The sequence below is a fragment of the Alternaria dauci genome, chromosome 5 (genome assembly GCF_042100115.1).
Source record: "Alternaria dauci strain A2016 chromosome 5, whole genome shotgun sequence".
In the NCBI taxonomy this organism is placed as follows: domain Eukaryota; kingdom Fungi; phylum Ascomycota; class Dothideomycetes; order Pleosporales; family Pleosporaceae; genus Alternaria; species Alternaria dauci.
The window spans coordinates 1648907-1669960 of NC_091276.1; the positions used below are offsets into that span (position 1 = coordinate 1648907).

Consider the following 21054-nt stretch of genomic DNA (forward strand, 5'->3'; position numbering starts at 1 on the left):
AAGGCGCTATGAGTCGCACCTTCCTAGATGATCGTATTTGTCTCGGCTTGGTTAATTCCAGTTCACAACACACCAGCACAATATCTGTCGACGCCGCCCTGTTGCATGAACAATGAATACCTAGTATCGATTCGGTGAGGTATATGAGTTGATCAACAGCACAAATTGATTGAGAATGTTACCTAATTCGCAGCATCCACAGTGCTCTCTTTTACGCAAGAAGCAGAGTTTGCATATTGACTTCATCCCATCCTGTGCAACAGCCCCACGAGCATCACGGAAGCGAGCCGAACCAATGGATACAGACAGCCAGCATAGAACTTTATGAAGGACGAAGAGAAGATCAGGGAGAAAATCTCCTCTTTGACACCCTTGTCGCCAACGAAGGAACAACAGTCAGCTACCACAGCAAATGTATATCGCATGCTCACGTCGCCCTCCTTCAATTCGCTCGGCTCGAAACAGCGGAGCGTGTTTCGACGCCGGGAGGTTGGTGCAAAACGGCCAAGCTACGGAAGTTAATATGTGGTAGATTGGACGGCGTGGGATGCGCACCATAGACATCGATAAGCAGCCCGTAAGCCAAGTAACATGTTCCCTCAGGGCTCACAAGGCGGACGCCGCAGGTACCCGAGCATGGCCGTATACTGAGCTCCCTTGATACCGGATCATCGATAGGCCCAGCCCTTCTATTCGATACTCGGACGGACGGATGTCTAATTAACCTTCTTTGGGAACAGAGGCGTTTACGCAAGTCAGAATGATTGCGCTCTTCCAATGTATAGTGCAGGATCTTATCGAAAGGCAGATCATTATCTCATTGTCGTACCGAAAAACTATGTGTTGTGTCACCAACCCGCATACGTTCAATTCATCCGAATCCTTCCCAAATAGCCGACTGAGTCGAAACCCGAAAACAAAAGCACCAACTCCAAACACCACTTTGAACTCGTGGGATACCCCCTTTACAAAACATGGCGAAACATTAAACATGGACGGGCTTTGCAGTACGTACTGTGAAGAAAACAAGAGTCAAATAGTCCGTACAGGGTTGAGGTGAGCCATCACAACACCAGGAACAGACAGAACTATAGGCGAGTATTATCACCCTCAGCTCTTGACAGGATCCGGGGGCACCAGGATGCACAATCGGAACAGCTGCAACGGCCCGAAGCCGCGCTTGCTTGCGTATATGCTGGGTCTGCTATATCCGAGTATGCACGGCACGCCTCTGCGCACACTGGCTGCCGCAAGCAGGCCGGAAGACAGGCCTGCACATCCCTCTCGTTCTTCTGCGGGCTTCTGCGGTGCTTTCGCGACATGGCGGCGCGATCCTGTAGGACACTGCAGGCTAAAAGCCCGCAGCACTAGCTTTCCTGTATTCCTGAAAGTTGCTGGCGCCGTTGGTAATTGTTGGATCTTCTTGGCTTCGTAGCTCTTCCTCGAATCGCTCTTCTTCTTGCGCGTGGGCGGCTTCGAAGGCGGCGGATTGACCGCGATGGAAGTACAGAGGTGCGCGTTTGAGGAGGGCTACGTCTTGTGTTACGAGTATGTGCTTGACGCTCGAGCCTGATTTGGTCAGTCGTCACAATTCCTCTTGGAGGTGAGGCAACAACATACCGGGTGTTTCATATTTGGCTTGTAAGAGGAGCTGGTCGACGACATGTCGCAGTCCACGGGCGCCTGTGCCCATCCGACTCGCTTTCCGCGCGATCTCACGAAGCGCGCCAGTCGTGAAGCGCAGCTCGATGTTCCTGAGATACGACTTGTGCTCTTCCTGTCGTATCAGACTATCCTTGGGCTCGGTAAGAACGCGAACAAGAGCCTCCTCGTCCAAGGCCGCCACTGCGCAAACTGTCGGTATGCGACCTATGAGTTCAGGTATCATGCCAAACTTCTGCAGGTCCGCTGGCTGTACATGGTCGAGTACATTGATCTTCTCCTCTCGCTGAACCTGCCTGACGCCAAATGGATTGGGTACGTCGTTCTTGGGCGGTACAAAGAATGGCGAGTCCTTCTTGAAGGATTCAGCCTCGGGGCCGGTGAGCATGACACCATCGGCGGCGGCATGCGCATTCGATGTCCGTATCGACGCTCCAAAGCCCATGCTGCCCTTTGACTTCCTGTCCAGGATGATCTTGTGTAGGTTGGAGAAGGCACCAGTGCATATGAAGAGGATGTTGTCAGTTCGTATGTTGAAAACCTCGCCTTTGTTTCCGCCTGGCCCAGGAGGTGGAGGACCGCCAGGCATACCGCTGGGCTTGTTTGCGCTCTTCTCTGGCTTTGCTTGCACTTGGACGGTTGTGCCCTCGATGATTTTGAGTAGCGCTTGCTGGACACCTTCACCACCAACATCCTTTCCGTATGACATTTTGGATCCTGCAATCTTGTCGATTTCATCAAGAACAATGATGCCATGCTCGGTTGCGTCGATGTCGTAGTTGGCGGCCGAGAACAGGCGGGCGACGCAAGACTCGACATCGTCGCCAATATACCCAGCCTGTGTAAAGGTGGTGCAATCTGACATGGAGATGGGCAGGCCCAGCGTCTTTGCCAGGGTCTTGCACATCAGCGTCTTGCCTACACCAGTTGGACCGAGTATAAGCACATTGGACTTTTCTATCTGCAGCTGGCGCTCGCTAGTGTCGAGCAAGGGATCGGCATCGGGGGCAGTGGACGAGGCTGGTTTGTAGGTAGGTGCTTCGCTGTAGGGTAGAGGGTCACTGTGACTATGCAGTTCCACGGTGGACTGCTGGCCGGGAAACTCGTCTGCTCTGCTACTCAGCCACGGCACGGTCTGGGGAGGAGAGATGAAATCATGGATGCGCGGATCAAAATGAGAATTGGGGCTACCTTCTACAGGATGTCTGTATACAGATGCTCTCCTCTGCGCCTGAGCCTCGCGTCTAGCCTGCTCATGATGTTGCCTTTTGATTTCCTGGATGCGGAGATGATGCTCGTGGACGGCTACGCTCAAGACTATCTTTGCGCGGTCCTGGTCCACGACGAACTGGTCGAGATGCTGTCTCAGGACCTTGGGCGTGATGAGGCCCGCGCCCACGCTGCTCGTGTTGCCCAATGGGCCTCGGGTGGGCTGATCGGGCTCGTAGAAGGAAGAGAAGCCCTGGCCGCTGAAGTCGGAGCGGTTGAACCTGGAGGATTTGCGCGCGTGCGTCTGCGACAGGGGTGCGCGGTGCGAGATGCTGTAGAGGGCGAGGTAGGAGGCGCGGGCCTGGGGCGAGACGGCAACGGGGAGAGCCCGCTGGATGGTCCGTGGCAACATCATGGTGGAAGGGGAGAGGAGCGCAGAGGGATTCACACTACAAAAGCTACGCGGGCATCGAGGGCATCACGAGGGCTTTAACGGACTCACCATGGCGCCGGCTGTGCTCGAGGCTTGGAAGTAACCGTGGTTGAGCCGCCGCGAGCTCCCCACGTTGGAAGATGCGGGGAGAGGTCCCCACGGCTCCCGATGGTGCCGATAAGGGCCCTGTGGCCGCCGACCGCGCGCGCGCTGGTGCGACTACTGCTACTACTGCCACCACTACTGCTGCTACAACACAAATGTAGTCTACAAAACCATGCGGCTGCCCGTCGGGGTCGACGCGCATCGCACTCACGACTCGGATGCAGATCCGACGAATTGTAGCGCAAATCCTTCCGACACGCACCCCCGTCGCAGCGTAGAGAGCGCTGTTGGGACAAGTGGCGTGGGCGCGATGCCCGTTACAGCGTGCTCGGAGCTATGACGTTGATTGTTGGGTTGGCAACGAACTTTTGGTTGAGCGCTGCCCTCAGCAATTGGGTTAGGGACGTAGGGACCCCGCAAATTCGAAATCATCTCTGCAGTTCATCTGGCAGGCTGTCTCTGTCTCTGTCTCTGTGAAACCTGCATCTTCCCGCTACCGTCTCCTCTGGTAGCAAACTTGACAGCTCCTTCCTTGCTCCCACCATCCCTCACCATGGAGCTCAACAAGGCTTCAGCAAACTCGACCCTGAGCGACACACCTGGGCAGGTCCCAAACGATGGAACTGGTACACACCGCTCCTCTCTTGTTGTCGCTGTTGTTGTTGTTGCTGCTGCTGCAAGATGACTGACCCAATTGCTCACAGGCATCATCCAGATGGACGGCTACCTTGAGCCCTTCAAGGACGCGCTGAAGAGCCGCTTCTCCAAAGCACAGAAGTGGATCCAGACAATTGAAGAGACCGAGGGCGGCCTTGACAAGTTCTCGCGGGCAAGTTCCATGCATGCCTCTGCAAGAGCCGTGTAGCTAACTGCGCCCAGGGTTACGAGAAGTTTGGCTTCAACGTCCAGTCCAATGGCGACGTCGTGTACCGGGAATGGGCCCCGAATGCCCTGCGCGCCTATCTCATTGGTGACTTCAATGACTGGAACCGCGACGCGACCCCCATGACCAAGAACGACTTTGGTGTCTTCGAGGTTACCGTGCCTGGCCAGAACGGTCAGCCCGCCATCCCCCACGACTCCAAGATCAAGGTATCCTTTGTCGTTCCCAACGACCATGCGCGCCAGGAACGCCTGCCAGCCTGGATCACCCGAGTGACCCAAGACCTCAATGTCTCCCCCGTATACGATGCCCGCTTCTGGAACCCGCCCCAGAAGTACGTCTGGAAAAACCAGCGACCGCCCAAGCCCAAGAGCGCACGCATCTACGAGGCCCACGTTGGCATTTCCTCCCCCGAGCCAAAGGTAGCGACCTACAAGGAGTTCACGCGTGACATCCTCCCTCGCATCAAGCATCTGGGATACAACACTATACAATTGATGGCCGTCATGGAGCATGCATACTACGCAAGCTTTGGATACCAGGTCAACAGCTTCTTTGCTGCAAGCAGCCGCTATGGCCTCCCAGACGATCTCAAGGAGCTCATTGATACTGCACACGGAATGGGTATCACAGTCTTGCTCGACATGGTACACAGTCACGCATCTAAGAACGTGCTTGACGGCCTCAACATGTTCGACGGCAGCGACCATCTCTACTTCCACGAGGGCGCCAAGGGACGACACGAGCTGTGGGACAGCAGGCTGTTCAACTACGGTCACCACGAGGTCCTGCGCTTCTTGCTCAGCAACTTGCGCTTCTGGATGGAGGAGTACCACTTCGACGGTTTCCGATTCGACGGAGTAACGAGCATGTTGTACACTCACCACGGCATTGGCACGTGAGTAATCAGATTCCCTCTTCTACTGTCAAATGCTGATTTCATTAGGGGTTTCTCGGGCGGCTACCACGAATACTTCGGCCCTTCAGTCGACGAAGAGGCAGTCGTGTACCTTATGATCGCCAACGAGCTCCTGCACAAGCTCTACCCTGACTCCATTACAATCGCCGAAGACGTGTCCGGTATGCCTGGTCTCTGCGTGGCACTCTCATTGGGTGGAATAGGATTCGACTACAGATTAGCCATGGCGGTACCCGACCTTTACATCAAGTGGTTGAAGGAGAAACAGGACATCGACTGGGACATGGGCGCCCTTGTCTTCACCCTGACAAACCGAAGACACGGTGAAAAGACCATTGCGTACGCAGAGAGTCACGACCAAGCGTTGGTCGGAGACAAGACTCTGCTCTTCTGGCTCTGCGACGCGCAAATGTACACCAACATGTCGACTCTTTCAGAGCTTACTCCCGTCATTGACCGAGGTTTGTCTCTACACAAGCTGATTCGTCTGATCACGCACGGTCTAGGAGGTGAGGGCTACCTGAACTTCGAAGGCAACGAGTTCGGTCACCCCGAGTGGCTCGATTTCCCACGTGAAGGCAACAACAACAGCTTCCACTACGCTCGCCGCCAGTTCAACCTTCCAGACGATGAGCTTCTCCGTTACAAGTTCCTCAACGAATTCGATAGCAAGATGCAGTGGACAGAGGAGAAGTACGGATGGCTCCACTCGCCTCAGGCCTACGTCAGCCTCAAGCACGAGGGCGACAAGGTCATTGTGTTTGAGCGTGCTGGACTGCTGTGGATCTTCAACTTCCATCCCCAGGAAAGTTTCACTGACTACCGCGTTGGTGTTGAACAGGAAGGCACCTACCGCATCGTGCTGAGCACCGACAGCAAAGCCTTTGGTGGACATGGCAATATCGATGAGACTACGAGGTTCTTCACCACGCCATTTGCGTGGAACGAGAGGAAGAACTTCTTGCAGGTCTACATTCCTAGCAGGACTGCCATCGTGAGTAGACTACTATCTGACTCTATAGTGATTGCTTGCTAACCCGAGGACAGGTTCTTGCGCTCGAGAGCACGCTGTAATAGAATCTAGAAGATGCGTATGAGACGAGGTGCTGGAGAAATATTAGAAGGACGACATGTGTCCTCATAAGATAATAGAAGATATTTACGCATTAGTTTGAGCCTTGCATGCATCAATACTGAATGTTATCCCTTTGATTCGTCCATATCGTTAATGCGTGTAGCCTCATATGCGTAGCTCGCTTTTCCGAACCCCGAGCTCCGTTATGTCCGACGTCATCATCGCGGAACGCTTTCCGAAGCTTCCATACAATTTCCCTGTCGCCCTGTCCAGCGTCGAAACATAGCAACCATGTCTTTCACTCGAATTTTCCAGGCTATTGCACCACATGCCTTCCGCTCCTTCTCTGCGACCCGTGCGCGATTCCAATCTACAATACCCTACACCCCATCATGCCCGTCACCGACATGCGAATGCGCAGCAGCGCCTCCTGGCCTCGACATCGATCGCAAGACGCCATTGCTGAATACTATGGCTGCATACTCTGAACAGGTCATATTCTGTACTGGAAAAGAAGACTGGGTTAGCAACATCGAGCAGGAGGAGGGTGAGACCGGCGAGTTTGTGAGAGGGCTCAAAGGGGTGATTGGAAAGGGCGGTCCTGGGTTTGATGTAGGTCCGTTTTCCGAATCAAGATCATCTTCTGGTGCGTCGAAGACTAACACGTTCTCTCCTCATAGCCTTTTACGAATGTCCTCATCACTGCTTCCTCGCTACCCAAGAGTGAAAAGACCGGCGCAACAACGGCTCTACTGTTCCCGAGTTTCAAACGTATACCGCACGTCCCTCACACGCCGGAGGCCTTTTCGAATTTCGCAACTGCGTATCTGAAAGCTCAGAGACTACATCCTATGCATGATGCTCTCCCCGCTGAGCAAAAGGCCAAACTCCTTCGCGACGAGTCGAAAGCAATCGAACTACCAGAGGCGGAAAACATCACGAAACCCACAATTTTGATCTGCGGACACGGCGGCCGCGATCAACGATGCGGTATTCTCGGGCCCTTGTTGCAATCCCAGTTCCGGTCCGAGTTCAAGCGTAGGAGCATAGATGCGGATGTGGGCCTGATAAGTCACATTGGTGGGCACAAGTACGCAGGAAACGTCATTGTATATCTGCCTCCCAGTATGGAAGGCAACGCGTTAAAGGGATCGGGCACATGGTACGGTAGAATTGGGCCTGAGAATGTCGAGGGTGTAGTTGAAGAGACGGTGATTAGAGGACGAGTCATCACTGAGTTGTTGAGAGGGGGTGTCATTCAGGGCGGAGGGAATATTGGGAGGATGATCGAGAACCAATTGAAGATTGATAGCGGAGAAGAAGATAGTGGGACCCTGAGACTAAAGGCCAAGGCGAGAGGCTGAGCAGAGGTCTGGAAGGGTTCACTCGATCTATATATTGGAAGGAGGTGCACATGATGAAGGGGCCTTGGATTCCGAGGAGCATAATACAGTGGTGTCTCTAGATAGGATAATGAACCTAGAGAGTCGCATTCTGAGTGCGGGAGATTAATGGCCGTGAACGTCAAGGTGTCTACGGTTCCACAAGATATATTGACGTTGACTCTGTTTCCGCATCCGGCAACGCGGAGGTATACACATAATCGGTATCTTGCTTCTTAAAAGTAATGCCATACCCTTGTTTCCTCCATCCAAATCATACAAGTAAAACATAGGCCAAAGCTGGAAGAACATACGCCGAAATGTACCCAAAGCATTAGCCACCATATACTCCCCTTTTTATTATACCATTACCAAGCACTCAACCCCTAGAATCATGTCTCCAGCCATGCATCGCTGACAACCGCCCACTCATACCCGCAAGTCCACCAACACCGCCCTCTCCACCACCGAACCCGCCAGGACTGCCGAAGCCACCGCCTCGTCCATGGCTACTACCACCGTTGAGCAACTTGTCAAATTGCTCAATACTCACAATAGCACGCTGCTTGACATCAGTGTCCACGTCACGTCCCAGCTGCTTGGCGCCTTCCTCGAAACCCAGTTGGCGGAGACTGATAGCCCGTTCGCGCGTCGCGGCTTCGTCGGTGTGGTCTTCTACCCAAACAAGATTATGCAACATCCATGAGCAAGCTACGCGGACGTCGCGGCGAGGGTGTGAGAAAAGAGGAAGAACATGCTGCATGAGCGTAGTCTGTGAGATAAGGAGGGATCGGTGTTGAGGTCGGCCGTTGGCGAGGTGTACGAGTATATATACTGCAGCAAGGATGAGTTCGGTAGCAGGATAGGAAGCCCAGTTCGGTTGCCCTGGATTGTTCGTGGAAGAGGAACAGGGGGTACGGTGGCTGTTGCTTGGCCAGTAGCTGGGAGCACTAGGACTGGCTTGAGCTTGTGACGATGACGCGGACAAGGAAGAGTGTTTTGGTCGGATCTTTGAATCGAGAATCTCAAAGAACCGGCTGTGGCCAAACGTCTTGAGAAGGTGATCAATCATCTCACCGGAGGCTTTGTCTTCGGAGACAAAGTTACGGATGAAGTCGAGCGCTTGTTCTTGTAGGCGTATGTCGTCACGCTCGCCATTAAGCCGATGATCCTGTTCATCATTCTTGATTTGCTGTAGTCGATCTCGGATGTTCGTCGCACTCGTGTATCGAGATCCAGGACGTTGGTGTCGTCGCATAGACGGTATGCTCTCAGTCATTGCATCGTCATCATCATTTTCTGATGATGGCTCGTCATCCACGTCCATGTGAGGCTCATCGATAGCATTGAGGATATCGACTTGTTCCCCTGCTGCATTAGGTGTTCCCATAGCAGGCTTTGACGGCTCTCCGTTGAGTACCTGCACGAGCCAGCCTACACCGAGCTCTTCGAGACACTGTATCTTCATAGCATGTGGTAAACCCAGACACAAATGCTTGAGCGCCCAAAGGCTACCGAAGCGAAGATCGAAGTTTGCTGATCGACATTGTTCGCACAGAGTCCCCAATACTCCGGATTCAAGAATCTCCTAGTAGTCGCATTAGCCCGAGAACACAAAGCAATCAACATGCTACCTACGGTTCGCATGGGAGACACGTCCAGTACCAAATTGGTGATAACCTCGGTAGCGGCAATTTGCACTTTGACGTTTGGATGTGTCAAAAGCTCGAAAATCGGCTGTGCAACACCGTGATCGATCAAGCTGGTTCTAAGCACGCTGACGGATCTTGAAAGCGATCGCGTAACTTTGCAAGCAGCAATTAGCACTGCATCAGGGTTACCATCTTTTGCTGAAGAGAATGCCCCTTTCTCGCTGCTCTCGCGGTATGGGACCAGAGCTTCGATGATGTGCGTTGCAGCGCCCATCTCAATGACCATCTTTCTCAAAGAATCTTGATCTCCTGCTATTGCCGCCAAAGCCAGTAGAACGCTCTCTCGATATCTGAAAGCATGCAACAAATCCCCATGCAGTCCGGATCTACCCAGTGTCGATGACGCAGGGTCAATATTTGGATCTCTGACATCGTTGGATGATGATCGTGGTTGCCACAGGGGCTTCGAGGATGTAACAGGTACATCGAACGACTTCTTGAGAATCTGAATAAGCGTCGGTAGGGTCCGAGTATGGACAACCGCTGTCTGAAGAGACTTGTTCCCAGTAACAAGCTCAGCAAGCACAACCGGTGAGCGCTCCAACACAAAGCGCAACTCGTCTCTTGCAGCAGGACTGAGGGTACTTGCCCTCTTGCTTTGCTCCGATGTCGGACTCGAGTCTTCAATCATCTTCTCGACCAACGGGATAATCAGATACGAAAAGTGCCTTTCCCTTGTTGCCTTTGAAGGGTCGTTCAATGGCCATCGCTCGCCAAATTTCTTCAGCAATGCTAGCAGCCAACAAGCAGAGAGGCGTTCTCGCCCTTCGCTTCGACGGGCCACGTACATGAGCCATATGAACAGCGGTGACTCGGATTCGTCAGTGATGACACTTCTACTCGAAGTTTGCTGCAGCGACTCCATGCTTGGCAGACGGGAATAGCTGTCCCCAGCAGCAGAGGCGTAGGCACCAAGAGCCGGCCATTGCTTGATATACGGATCTGATTTGCTCGCCATTGTCTGCACCCGTGGAATCAATTTGTCCCAAGATGCCGCCTGTGATGTGCTACTTCCGTCCGACGCTGATGTACGCTCCTTCGGCCACCCAAAGAGTTGCTGTATTGAGTGTGAGTAGAGGAAACGAGCAGTGTAAAAGTGTGAATCCTTGATGATGGTCGATATTGCCTCCAAAATATCTGGCAGACAGGCACGGGGAAGCTGCTCGCGATTCGACTGCTTCCATTCTGTTGCGGGGATCCGATCGTCCATGGCAGCGACAGTAGCGAGCTTGTCAGCCAGAAGATCCAGTATTCCTGAATCGACTAGCATCTTCTTCTGGTTGTCTTCTATGCACGTCTTTATGATGAGCCGGATTGTCGCATCAATCTGCTGATTGGCTTTGATTGTTCCTGCTGGCTGCGCTAGTATCTCGGCGAGGCTGTCAATAACAGACCGGGTGTATATCGACTCGTTGACAGCGAAAGCGAGAGATGACCTGGAGGACGAGTCGGATGTGTCGAGCCAAGGTTTCTCCTGATTGACGGCGTCAATGATCTGGTTGAGGGTCTTGAGGGTCGTGGTAACGAGTTTCGAGGGCGTCTCGCTGGGCCGTAACGCCTCAAGCAGTGGAGGGAGTACATGACCTGCTAGGAGCGGGGCGACAAATGCTGGTCCGCCTGTGTCTCTCATACATCAGCCAACATGCTCCCTCAACGCATCCTTTTCATCGGGCACTTACCATTCGCAAGGCTGCCAACGACGAGCGTGGCCTGAAATCTCAACTCATCCTCGGTAGTCCATTCTTCCATGCCCTTTCTTGGTTCGTTGCAGAGCCCGGAGCTGTGTCCATTCGTGCCATTTCTCCTCCTCTTCCCACCCTTCCTAGCTTCCGCCCGTAGCAGACCCGCCAGCGGTTGCACAACGCCATGTGTCACTGCCAGTTCTTTCCTCTGCTCATGCCCGACTATTTCGTTTTTGAGGTTCTGAAGCGCCGTGACCTGTGCCTCGGGCGTGCTAGGGTTCGAGAGCTCGTTGAGCGCCGGAGGTATCGCTGACCGGCCCATGGCGTAGACGGAAAGTAAGCGGGTAATTGGTAATGGGTGTGTGCTACGACCGGCTGGCACAGATTAACGATTGTTGTGCAGTCTCATGCGGAGAGGTCCAGTGTTGGGCGCACAAGCGTGTGGCAATGACGGTCGGCGCAATGGAAGCTTCGCTGGGAAACTGCGGATTGGAGAGTTGCGAGGATCGTCGGAGCAAGGCGCAACACGAGAGTATGTTACTGTTCATGCAGCATACAAGCTGCGACAATCAGGCAATTGTCAAGTGGTATGCGAAGTTTGCAGAACCAGTCATGCTTCACAGAGTGGTCGCGAGCGAAGATTGACAAGGCAGATAGCCGCACTTGATTCCGTTGGCGCAACGTCAGAGCAGCCGTGATAACGGTTATCGCCACGTGATTGCTCATTCACTAGTTTCCCAACATCACGAACGCAAGCTCACTCTGCATGTCCTTCGTAACGCGCGAATGCATGCAAAATTCATTAGACATGATACGTAACCATAAACTAGCGCCCCATGAGTACCTTTACAGTCGTCAAGCACGTCCCAGAGCCTCTTTCCTGTGCCACCATCCGGACCTAACAAAAGAAATCGTGTCCATCAATACAAAGAGAAGGAAAAAAATGCTGATGCAGACCAAGAGAGATGCAAATGCATATAACCAATGCCCACTCCTACCCTTTACACATATCCATAAACTTCAGTGTCATTCTCCTTGATCACACCCCCTTCCGTAAGTATGACAACCGCTACACATGCCGCATATGCCTCACGAATAGCGCAAGACATGCACGTCTCCTTGATATTTGCCACGATAGCACTATGCCCATGATGCGCACACCACGCTCTTGCAAAAACCTCATTGTCGCTCACGCCAAGAGCCTCTATGACGAGCACATTGGTAACTTGCTCGTGAGCACTCTTCTGCTTCTCGTTCATGAGTGCCAAAGCTTTCTTGCCAGGCGACGATTTAGAGGACGTGGGGCGGGGCGTGCGCCCGGATTGGTTGCCCCAGTCTTGGATGTCGACGAGGCCTTCGTCGATCTTGATGGCTTTAAAGCTGAAGTCGTAGAATAGCACTAGTGGTGGTCAGCGTATGGACAGTCGTTTTTCAAGGCCTAGATGCGTACCATGAGGGCCTTGGTGACAGGGAAACGCGTTGATGAAGTCAACGTTATATCGCAGCTTCATTGGCCAGCTCTCCCCGCCACATGCAAATGAAATGGCGGCATCAAAAACTATTGGAGGACCGGCAGCGTGCCTCGTCCCTTCTGGTCGCTCTTTGACGGGCATAAAGCGAAGCTTCTCCATGCGTATGAGATCGGTTACGTCTTCCGTGTCCGGCATAGGAAGTATGTAGTCGTCTATGGGGTAGCTGTCGTCCGGCGCGCCCAACGGGTTGGTGCGTTGATCCATGGATTCTACGTCAACCGAAACCAACATGGGATCGGGCGACTCTTGTTGTCTGACCTTCACACACTCAGTCCGTTTGAGATCGGGAGTGTATATGCATGGTCCAATCCAACCTGCAATCTGTTTGACCCCCCGTGCAGCGCCTAGTACCTTGCCAACGATGGACTGCGATGACCAGTACGTATTTGCTCGGTACTGAAAACCCGACGCCGGGTGCATATGGGTCAGATACTTGAGAGCGTCGCCAGTATCCCTGTCACAGTCTATCAAGCTGTTCATGATGAGCCAGGGGAGTGTCCGACCAGGCAGGATGATGCCCGAAAACCATGACATGGCATCTGCGGACCGGTCCTCAAGCGCTTTCTCGTCCAAGTCCTGTTCATCCAGGACATACTCGACTTCATCCATGTTCGGCCACTTTAGTGTTGCTGCAAATGTCCTCAATGCTTCGATCTGTCTACCTTTGCTCCTCAGGTCAAAGCTGAAAGTGCTCTGGGTGTTTGATATCCGCGTCTTGGAAATTTCCATATTCTCGAGCCACCGTTGGGCCACTGCCAGGTCCCAGGTGATGATGGCGGGAAGCTGCAAAATGAGCTTCCGCTTAGACTTTTCTGAATGATGTTTCGAGTGTATCCGAAGGTAAAGTTCCACCGAGAGGAGCAGTTGGTGAAAAAACTCCTGTTTCTTGCGCTGGTCGGGGTTGTCGAAAAACTTAGCTACAACCTGGTTCTTTGGGTGTGAGAAATCTATCCATTTAGGGTTGCTCAGCACTGTGATGAGATCTGTAATTTGCTGGTCAATGCGAATGTGACGGCGTTCCTCGTCAAACTGCTCCGAATCTTCGATGAGCGTGCCGTATAGGTAGCGGTACAATTCCTCGGGATCCTGCGAAACCAAAAGTTAGGGCCATGCGAACGAAAAGCACTCCGGGCACGACGGTTGACTGACATCTTCGTTGAGGCCACTCTCTAGGTTCTGCAACCGGTCCAGAATCTGTAGGAGCTTTATCTTCCGCGGCTTTACCTCGCTAGCGAATTGCACAGGAGGGTTACTGCTTCCGCACTTGCTGACCCAATAGTTCAGTGTCGTAGTCCCTGCACTCTTCCCGAACGCGTACGCCATGCAGGGATACTCGTGAGCAAGCCATGGAAACTGGCTGTCAGTTGCACCCGTCATGTTGAGCGAAATGTCCCGGTACGCCTCCTGCTGAAAAGTTGCCCGATCTGTTCGACTCTGATGCTCAGCCTCCATAACGGCATAGAAGCGATCGTAGCCCGCTGGTGCGTTCGCTATCGCGTCGCAGTATCCCTTGAACGACGACGCTCCAGCACATATCAGCTGCTCCGCCTGTTCGGGCTCCAGAGCATCCTCCGACCTGTATCCCTTTGGTGGCCATCGTCTTGACTTGCGGAAGTCCTCGAGAGGAGATGGTTTCGAATACGATGCGGAGCGATGATGCGGGGAGATGCTTTGGTAGGGGGCCATGCGGGCTTCTCCTCCGCTGGACAACGGTCGCATGGGGTGTGGCTCCGAGCCATGCCTAGTTATGTGTGTGCGGGTGACGACGGGCGTTGTTCGTGTTCTCGAATGCTTCCCAACCTGCAGTTGCTGGAAACTGTTTGTGAGTTGTGGGAAAGGCTCGGCGAAGGCATACGGCAGGGCACAGGGCGCTGGAGGAGCCTCAGGGCGAGACGCGGCCCATTGACTGTCGTACTGGTGTTTGCTACCATCCCAGCGGGCGAATTCCGAGTTCATCTCTTACGCATAGCACTCTTTGTTGGAGAATTACCTGAAGCTCTGGTGCAAGTCAGTGGATTGCCGATTGCAAGGTGGTAAAGCAGCATGGCGGAACTATCGACGGGCAACGTGAGCACGTGCGATGGTTTCAGACGAGACTGGGAAGTGAAGTCAACGCTGAGCAGAAACACAAAGCGGTCGATTGGGTCCGTGGGCTCTCGTGACCTATACACACACACACTCACCCTCATAGTACTATAGCCGCGCTACTGCCGCCTTCTCAAGAGCAAGACGCGTCAACCGCGGGTCGAAGTGAAGATCACGTCTAGATCGCGAGGTTCTCGGGGTAAGCGCCGGCACACGATCTCTCTGATGTCACCTCGTAAAGGAAGACGCGTGGAGTGTGTAGTGGGGGTGGGGGGATGAAGGACAGATGGTTTCAGGTCATTTCCAACTGTTGGGTCAGGGTTCACTAAGCCGACAATGTTGACGGAGGTCGCGCATACTATACTTCGGCTCTCCTTGCGCCGTGGCAATCGCAAGAACCTCCGTCGTCACAGCAAAGGTGCTTGATGGCATGTAGAGATACGCCATAGGGGTGGAGTGTTAGCCTCACTCTTTCGGCAGCCGTGCGTCTCACGACTGGGATGTGCCAGTCGCCGCATTTTACTCGTCCACGTTACTCACGATGCATGCTCCTAGCGGCTTGCCCATGGTGCACTCGCCAGATCGCTCTTCATGGGACAATAGTGCGCTTTTGAGGTTGAATTTTGATTATTTGATTCTGCTGATAGTTTCAAAATAGTACAAGTGCTGCTGAATTCCTGCACACGTCTCACGCATTCTGCGCTCAATCAATCATCAGACAAGCGATCACGCAAATGCCATGTTCTGCTGCAATCCATGCTGGCCCGCCGCTTTGGAGCCGCTGTTGGCAGCTATCATTTGTGCCGCAGCGAACGAATCGTGATGGTGGCACACCGGGTAACTACCTATGGCCGTGCTCGTTGATGGCACGAGCCTAAGATGATGTAGTGATGTGCCTCAGGCAGCTTGAAGAGACCCATCGTTGGCGGAGCCTCTTTGGAAAGATAGACAATTCCCCTGCCGAGTCAGGTTCGCCAGCTCATCATCATTCAGCTAGTCGTCCTTTGAACCTTCCACACAAAGGTGGCCACGGTGTGGCCTGGTGTTGGGAAGAGATAAGACGGCCCATGATGTCGCCTCTGCGATCTCATAACAACGACACGAGCCCCAAGAGTCGAGCTGCTAACGTCATCTGGAAGAGTTTCGTGAGCTGGCTAGGGACTGTGGCATGATGCTGCTCAACCATCCTGTGACTCTGTCATTATATGCCTGATTGATTAGTGTGTATGCCTGTGGCAGATCCAGTGGGATTGGGCACCTGGGGGGAGCTGACAGTCGGTCCCGATTCCGGCTCTTTCTCTGTAACGTATCCAGTCCCGCGATCGACCAGGCCCTTGTAGTAGTCTACGAGTACTTCGGGCTTGGGAACAATGCGCCATTCGAGCCTCCGCAGAAACTCTAGCTCCAGTAGCGCCAGTTCACGAACACTGACACCGCCGACCCTTGCGTACAGGCTGTTGGTCCAGAAGCTGTCACTCAGACCCTTGGCCGCGACCGTAGCAGCCGTTATGAGGAAGCGATGCACGGTAAGGCTGCTGATTGTAAAAGCGGGGTACATGGCGCACAGCCTGTCGACGTAGAAGACCATGGAGAGGAGAATGGGCGGAGACAGCGTAGCATGCACTATAAGGCGGGAGAGGTAGTCGCGTACTGAGATGCCAGGTGGGGCTCTAGGGTGTCAATGTCAGCGGGTACTTTGTTCAGCCAGGCTTGCCGTGAACGCACCTCGAATGGAATCTTGTGAGGGTCCCATCCCGCAGCGGATAACCGTCATTTAGCCGGACTAGCTCCATGAGCATGTCGGAGATGAGCACGCCGAGATCTTTCACATCGCACGTCTCATACTGGAGAGGCATGACCTTGACGTCGGGCTCCTGCGGCCTCGCTCTCTTAGCTGGCGAGGCCGGGACCTGCAGAACAGTGCTGGTCTCTTTGGACACGACAGCTGGCTCTGCGTCCGAGTGCGCGCTCTCGTGCGACATGCGGCGACCCTGGGGCTGTACATTGTAGGCGGGTGCCACGGGCTGCGGAGTAACCCGCACTTGAGGCTCGAGAGGCTCCGTGACGACAGGCGCGGCGGAGGTATCCCCCCGCTGAGCAGGCGCAATTGCGGGAGCACTCGAAGACGTGGGGTCGGCCTCTTCGTGGTCGTGGTCGAGCGCGACCGTGTCGAGGCCGTTATCGGCGGCAGAGGTGGTGGTAGTGATGGTGGTGGTATTGTTGTTGCTGCTGCTGGGCTGGGGCCGGTAGGTGGGAGGAAACCCAGAGGGCGAGTATTGGGTTGCCTTGTCCGCGTAGCTTCTGTTGCGGCCCTGGGGGGAAGGCGCAAAGGCGGGCACTGGGGAAGGCGCCGAGAAGGTGGGCTTTGGAGTGGGCGGCGCGTCGAACCGCCGCGAGGGCACAGTGGTCACGGCAAAGCGGGGCGAGTGGGCGCTGGAGGATGCCGATGTGCGTCTCGAGGCATGGTACGGGCGGTGGGTGGGCGTGTGGAAGGTCGTGTTGGGCGAGGGAGGCTGCGATATGGTGGGTGAGGAAGTGATCATGTCGACGGGGCCGGGGAGCGGTGGCTAGGGTCGAGGAAGATGGCAGTGTCGGATCATTTTGGCAACGTGGGGAAGAAAGGAACCATCGAGGACGGGTGCGGAAGAGGCTTCATCTGGCGTGAGCGTGGCAGCGATGAAAGGGCTTGGCTGCCAGGCGTTTGACGATAGCACGTGTGACGTCCGGGGATTTCAGTAGGCTATCACGCCAACCTTGCCTTGCACATCTATCGCGCGCCTCCCAGCGGCGACAAAACTGCATACCTCGCCGTGGCTCCCCCTTCCCTCTTCTGCCCACCTCGGAGCAACTTTGACCGCATTTCCTTGCCCGTTTGTGCATAGGAGCGGCGGCCCTGCGCGCCAGCATGCTCGTCATCGCCGTGCGGAGCTGCTGACCGCCAATGACTTGCAACTAAGCCTTACACATGGAGTCAACTCCAGGGAAGATCCTCTAATCAAAATTTCCAGAACTTGACGGCCGATGCTTAGCTTCCGTGCCCGCTAGTTTAGACTCGAGTAGTTTGGAGAGATTTTGCTCCTGCCAATCTTTTGCACCAGTCATCGACCGCATCCTCCATCAAGACTACATAAACTCCCTGTCTATCTCACCGTTGTACCTAAGAGCCCGGCAAGCAGCGTACGCAAGGCGACCCATTGACAAGCAACGCATCCATCATGCCCTACCTGGGTGCCCACCTGCCCGCGACTCGTCCCAACTTCCAACCTCATATTAGCTAATCCGCGGCCCCTCTGCTGCTATCTACCTGCGATAAACTGGTACCGCACTGTCGCTAGCCGTTGGTTGCCGGAGCACGTTGTACAATGCCACAACATCACTCGACGACATTTGAGCCGCTTGGCAGCGTGTTACAGGAAAAGGCCCGAAATGCATATAGTGTCGCGATTGCACACACAGTACCCGACTCCTTACTGCGATACGCTTCACCGTGACCCAGACCGATCTGATAGCTGCCGAGAATTCCGCATCCAGTCTAGTCTCAGGTCGGCGTGTACAACACAGGTTACTCGTACTTGTACCATTCCATGCTGTAATCACGCTTTCCGCATCAGTCTTTTTTCGGCAATGCGCTACTCGATTTGAAATGGTAGTAACGACCGTCGTGTGCAGGAACGAGATCATAATTCATATCTACATCATCCACTCAACCTCTCGGCTTATCGCGCCCAGATGCTTCCAGTTCGGCCGAAAAGGACTGCTGTTCCAGCGGCGGACTGTGCAGTTCTGCTACAACAGGTTGCGCGTTCATCTGTGCATACTTTATCTGGTCAATCCTGGAAACAATGGTTAGCTTGCACGTCTGACCCAGCTTCGTTCTGCACTCAAAAGCACTTACTGTTGTTGCGACATCCCACTGACATTGCTCATCATGCTCAGATGACCTTGTTGCTGCCCAGGACTCGACCAGCCAGACGGATATTGTTCCCCTACACTGTGCTGGCCATACTGTGGTGGTGAGCTGAACATGTGGTCTGGATGGTGTCCTGGTGGCGGTGTGGCATAACCTGGGCCTGATTGCTGGAAGCCTGGCGACGCAAGCCCTCCGTGACCGTAGTTCGAGCCGCCGTAGGGCTGACTCATGTTTGGGTCGTGGTTATTTGCAGCGTCTTGTCGCTTGATGACTTCCCTGAGTGATTTGGATCGACCGACAAAAAAGAAGAGAGCAGCGCAGATTGCCAAGAAGGCCACTCCGCCCACTGCTATGCCAACTATGGCGCCAGTGGATAGGCTGTGGCTGCCACCATTGCCCCCGCTAACTGGCGGCGGCGTAGAGCTCCCGGTTGATGTGGGAGCAGTAGACAGTGTTGATGATCCTTCAGCAGGAATTGGCTCACCCGGTGCTACTTGGAAGTCTGCCGCAGCTGCCGCGTGGACTTGTGATGCCAGGGTTTGCGTAGAGTTTGGATTGATGACGCCGACCATGTGTTCACCCTCGCATGAATTTGGTGCTGCGCAATAAAAAAAGATAGGTTCCGTTGAGTTAATCGTGACGTTGAAGTATTTGAGCTAGAGACCTGTCAGTATCTTCGTTGTGTCTGCACCAGGAGACGAACCTCATCCGTGCTATTCACCACTTGCGTCCCCGACCAAAAGCCAACCTTATCTTTCCCAGTATATTCGTACGGTACACAGGCTGACTGCCATTCTGCCCTCGCAATCGAATGGCCTGATGGATAGAACTCCCATGACACAATGTCGCCGACTGAAACGTTTTCAAGTTCTGGTGGGTCAAATTTGAAGCCTCCGGCGCCAGTCTTGATAGTATGTACTGCTGGTTCGCCAGAGGATGTTGGTGTTGCGCTTGACGAACTCACCGACTCCAAAGTTGTGGGCGTTGGTGATACTGATGGCAATACTGATGAGACAAGGTCTTGTGCGATTGCGCGTTGAGAAAAGCTCTGGCTAACCACGATTGTAGCTGCCAGCCTTGCGGCCCATGAGCGTCTCATGGCGACAATTGTGCGAGGATTAGGCAGGTACAATAGCGAGGCCCGATTCCCGCGCAAAACTCTGGATTCTTCCAACGGTCCCGGGTTTCTGGTCGTCGGGAAAATAGCAATACGATATCAGCAGTTCAGCTGGCAATAAGAGGCTCAAGAAGGGGAACAGAGCGAAACAAACCCAGCAGGCTGACCGACAACCTTAAGTCACTCTTTCGCCCATCTTGCCCAACATCCAATACCGCCACTTTCAGCCCCCACAGCCGCAGGTGTGGACAGCGGACCAGGCGATAGGCCACCTTCTTGCCTCAACCATCACAGGCAGTCTTTGTTCGTCCCCTTTGACCAATCAACACAATTCACAATGCCGATCTAGCAGGTACGCCCTTGTCCAGGCGCATCTGAGGCGTACAGCTATCGCAGCTAGATGCTGCTACATTCACCAGCGGGGCAGACCACCAGCGTATCAGCAGGGAACAGAAAAGACGGTTGAGGGGAGGTTGGTTGTGTATAACGGTAGCTAGTGCTGATGCTGCTCCAAGGGTACCTAGGTACTCGAGCTATTTCCGTGGTACCTCTTCCTTGACTGCGCCGCCCAGTGCACGACTATTGACAACCTCTTTCCAACCTAATCGCGTTGAGTGCGTTTCGTTGGCCAAGGGCGCGTAGCAACTCTTTTGCCTGGGTGTACTCGACGATTTGCGGTGTTCGCAGCCTTCAGGTCTTCAAGTTCTTCCTTGCGCACGAGCTGGCATATAGTGGAGCGCAGCTGAGTTGTCGTCAAGGAATGAGCATCGAGTATTTGAGCCGCCAGCCTCAAGTAAGCTTAGTGCTAGTCCAAAACCTGGGTCCATCCACTTGGCGCATATATGGCTTGAGCGCAGCATGCTGATTGAAGATGGCCATGCGCTGCGCGTGCGGAGCAATTGCTACGGCGGGTCGAGCATCATGTGAGGGTGGAGTGAAGGATGCCAGCCGTAGGACTCGATAGCGGCTGGTATCATGATTAGCTGCATTCCAAGGTTCCAAGCGAGGCGTGCCAAGCATCCTGAAGCGGATAATGGCACCCAGGTTTTGCGTCGCATCAGCAGAACTTTGGAAAAGATCTTCACTCATCACTCTGGCTGTCATTGAGCGTATGATTTTGAGACGCAGTTGGCCTCTGGGAAACGTGTATCGTCTGTATCTACGGGTTGAGCAATTCAAAGCGCGTACTTAGCACGTGTGAAATGATACATCGCTTCCATCGTACAATTGGAAAAAGGATACTGATTACGCCAAAGCGCGAGCGCATACCGATATATCGCAGAAATACCAGACCATGCAATAGACACAATAGATGCCAGCTCATAGAGGCGGCCTTTTCATGGGACTC

At 54.0% G+C, this 21054-nt stretch overlaps 7 protein-coding genes across 7 annotated transcripts; 2 read left to right on the forward strand and 5 right to left on the reverse strand.

Annotated features, from left to right (window-relative positions):
- Window positions 1-821: 821 nt before the first annotated feature.
- ACET3X_006032 (uncharacterized protein) lies at window positions 822-3436 on the reverse strand. Its single transcript, XM_069452200.1, has 3 exons — window positions 2854-3436; window positions 1621-2769; window positions 822-1569 (listed from the first exon to the last, which is right to left on the reverse strand). The coding sequence occupies exons 1-3, from the start codon at window positions 3284-3286 to the stop codon at window positions 1352-1354; spliced, it is 1800 nt and encodes a 599-aa protein (XP_069306392.1). The 5' UTR covers window positions 3287-3436; the 3' UTR covers window positions 822-1351.
- A 367-nt stretch (window positions 3437-3803) lies between these two features.
- ACET3X_006033 (uncharacterized protein) lies at window positions 3804-6403 on the forward strand. The gene is made up of 5 exons (XM_069452201.1): window positions 3804-4035; window positions 4114-4238; window positions 4289-5190; window positions 5239-6205; window positions 6259-6403. The coding sequence occupies exons 1-5, from the start codon at window positions 3963-3965 to the stop codon at window positions 6283-6285; spliced, it is 2094 nt and encodes a 697-aa protein (XP_069306393.1). The 5' UTR covers window positions 3804-3962; the 3' UTR covers window positions 6286-6403.
- A 174-nt stretch (window positions 6404-6577) lies between these two features.
- On the forward strand, window positions 6578-7650 carry ACET3X_006034 (uncharacterized protein; the record flags this gene model as incomplete). Its single annotated transcript, XM_069452202.1, has 2 exons — window positions 6578-6898; window positions 6967-7650. The coding sequence occupies 2 exons, from the start codon at window positions 6578-6580 to the stop codon at window positions 7648-7650; spliced, it is 1005 nt and encodes a 334-aa protein (XP_069306394.1).
- Window positions 7651-7930: 280 nt separating this feature from the next.
- Window positions 7931-11713, reverse strand: ACET3X_006035 (uncharacterized protein). The gene is made up of 3 exons (XM_069452203.1): window positions 11060-11713; window positions 9307-10997; window positions 7931-9256 (listed from the first exon to the last, which is right to left on the reverse strand). Exons 1-3 carry the CDS (start codon window positions 11382-11384, stop codon window positions 8048-8050), a joined length of 3225 nt encoding a protein of 1074 aa, XP_069306395.1. The 5' UTR covers window positions 11385-11713; the 3' UTR covers window positions 7931-8047.
- Window positions 11714-12063: 350 nt separating this feature from the next.
- On the reverse strand, window positions 12064-14783 carry ACET3X_006036 (uncharacterized protein; the record flags this gene model as incomplete). The annotated part of the gene is made up of 5 exons (XM_069452204.1): window positions 12064-12461; window positions 12513-13680; window positions 13744-14335; window positions 14585-14592; window positions 14778-14783. The coding sequence occupies 5 exons, from the start codon at window positions 14781-14783 to the stop codon at window positions 12064-12066; spliced, it is 2172 nt and encodes a 723-aa protein (XP_069306396.1).
- Window positions 14784-15807: 1024 nt separating this feature from the next.
- ACET3X_006037 (uncharacterized protein) lies at window positions 15808-17222 on the reverse strand (the record flags this gene model as incomplete). The annotated part of the gene is made up of 3 exons (XM_069452205.1): window positions 15808-15888; window positions 15938-16349; window positions 16405-17222. 3 exons carry the CDS (start codon window positions 17220-17222, stop codon window positions 15808-15810), a joined length of 1311 nt encoding a protein of 436 aa, XP_069306397.1.
- A 1160-nt stretch (window positions 17223-18382) lies between these two features.
- On the reverse strand, window positions 18383-19688 carry ACET3X_006038 (uncharacterized protein; the record flags this gene model as incomplete). Its single annotated transcript, XM_069452206.1, has 3 exons — window positions 18383-18512; window positions 18575-19245; window positions 19293-19688. The coding sequence occupies 3 exons, from the start codon at window positions 19686-19688 to the stop codon at window positions 18383-18385; spliced, it is 1197 nt and encodes a 398-aa protein (XP_069306398.1).
- Between the last annotated feature and the right edge of the window lie 1366 nt (window positions 19689-21054).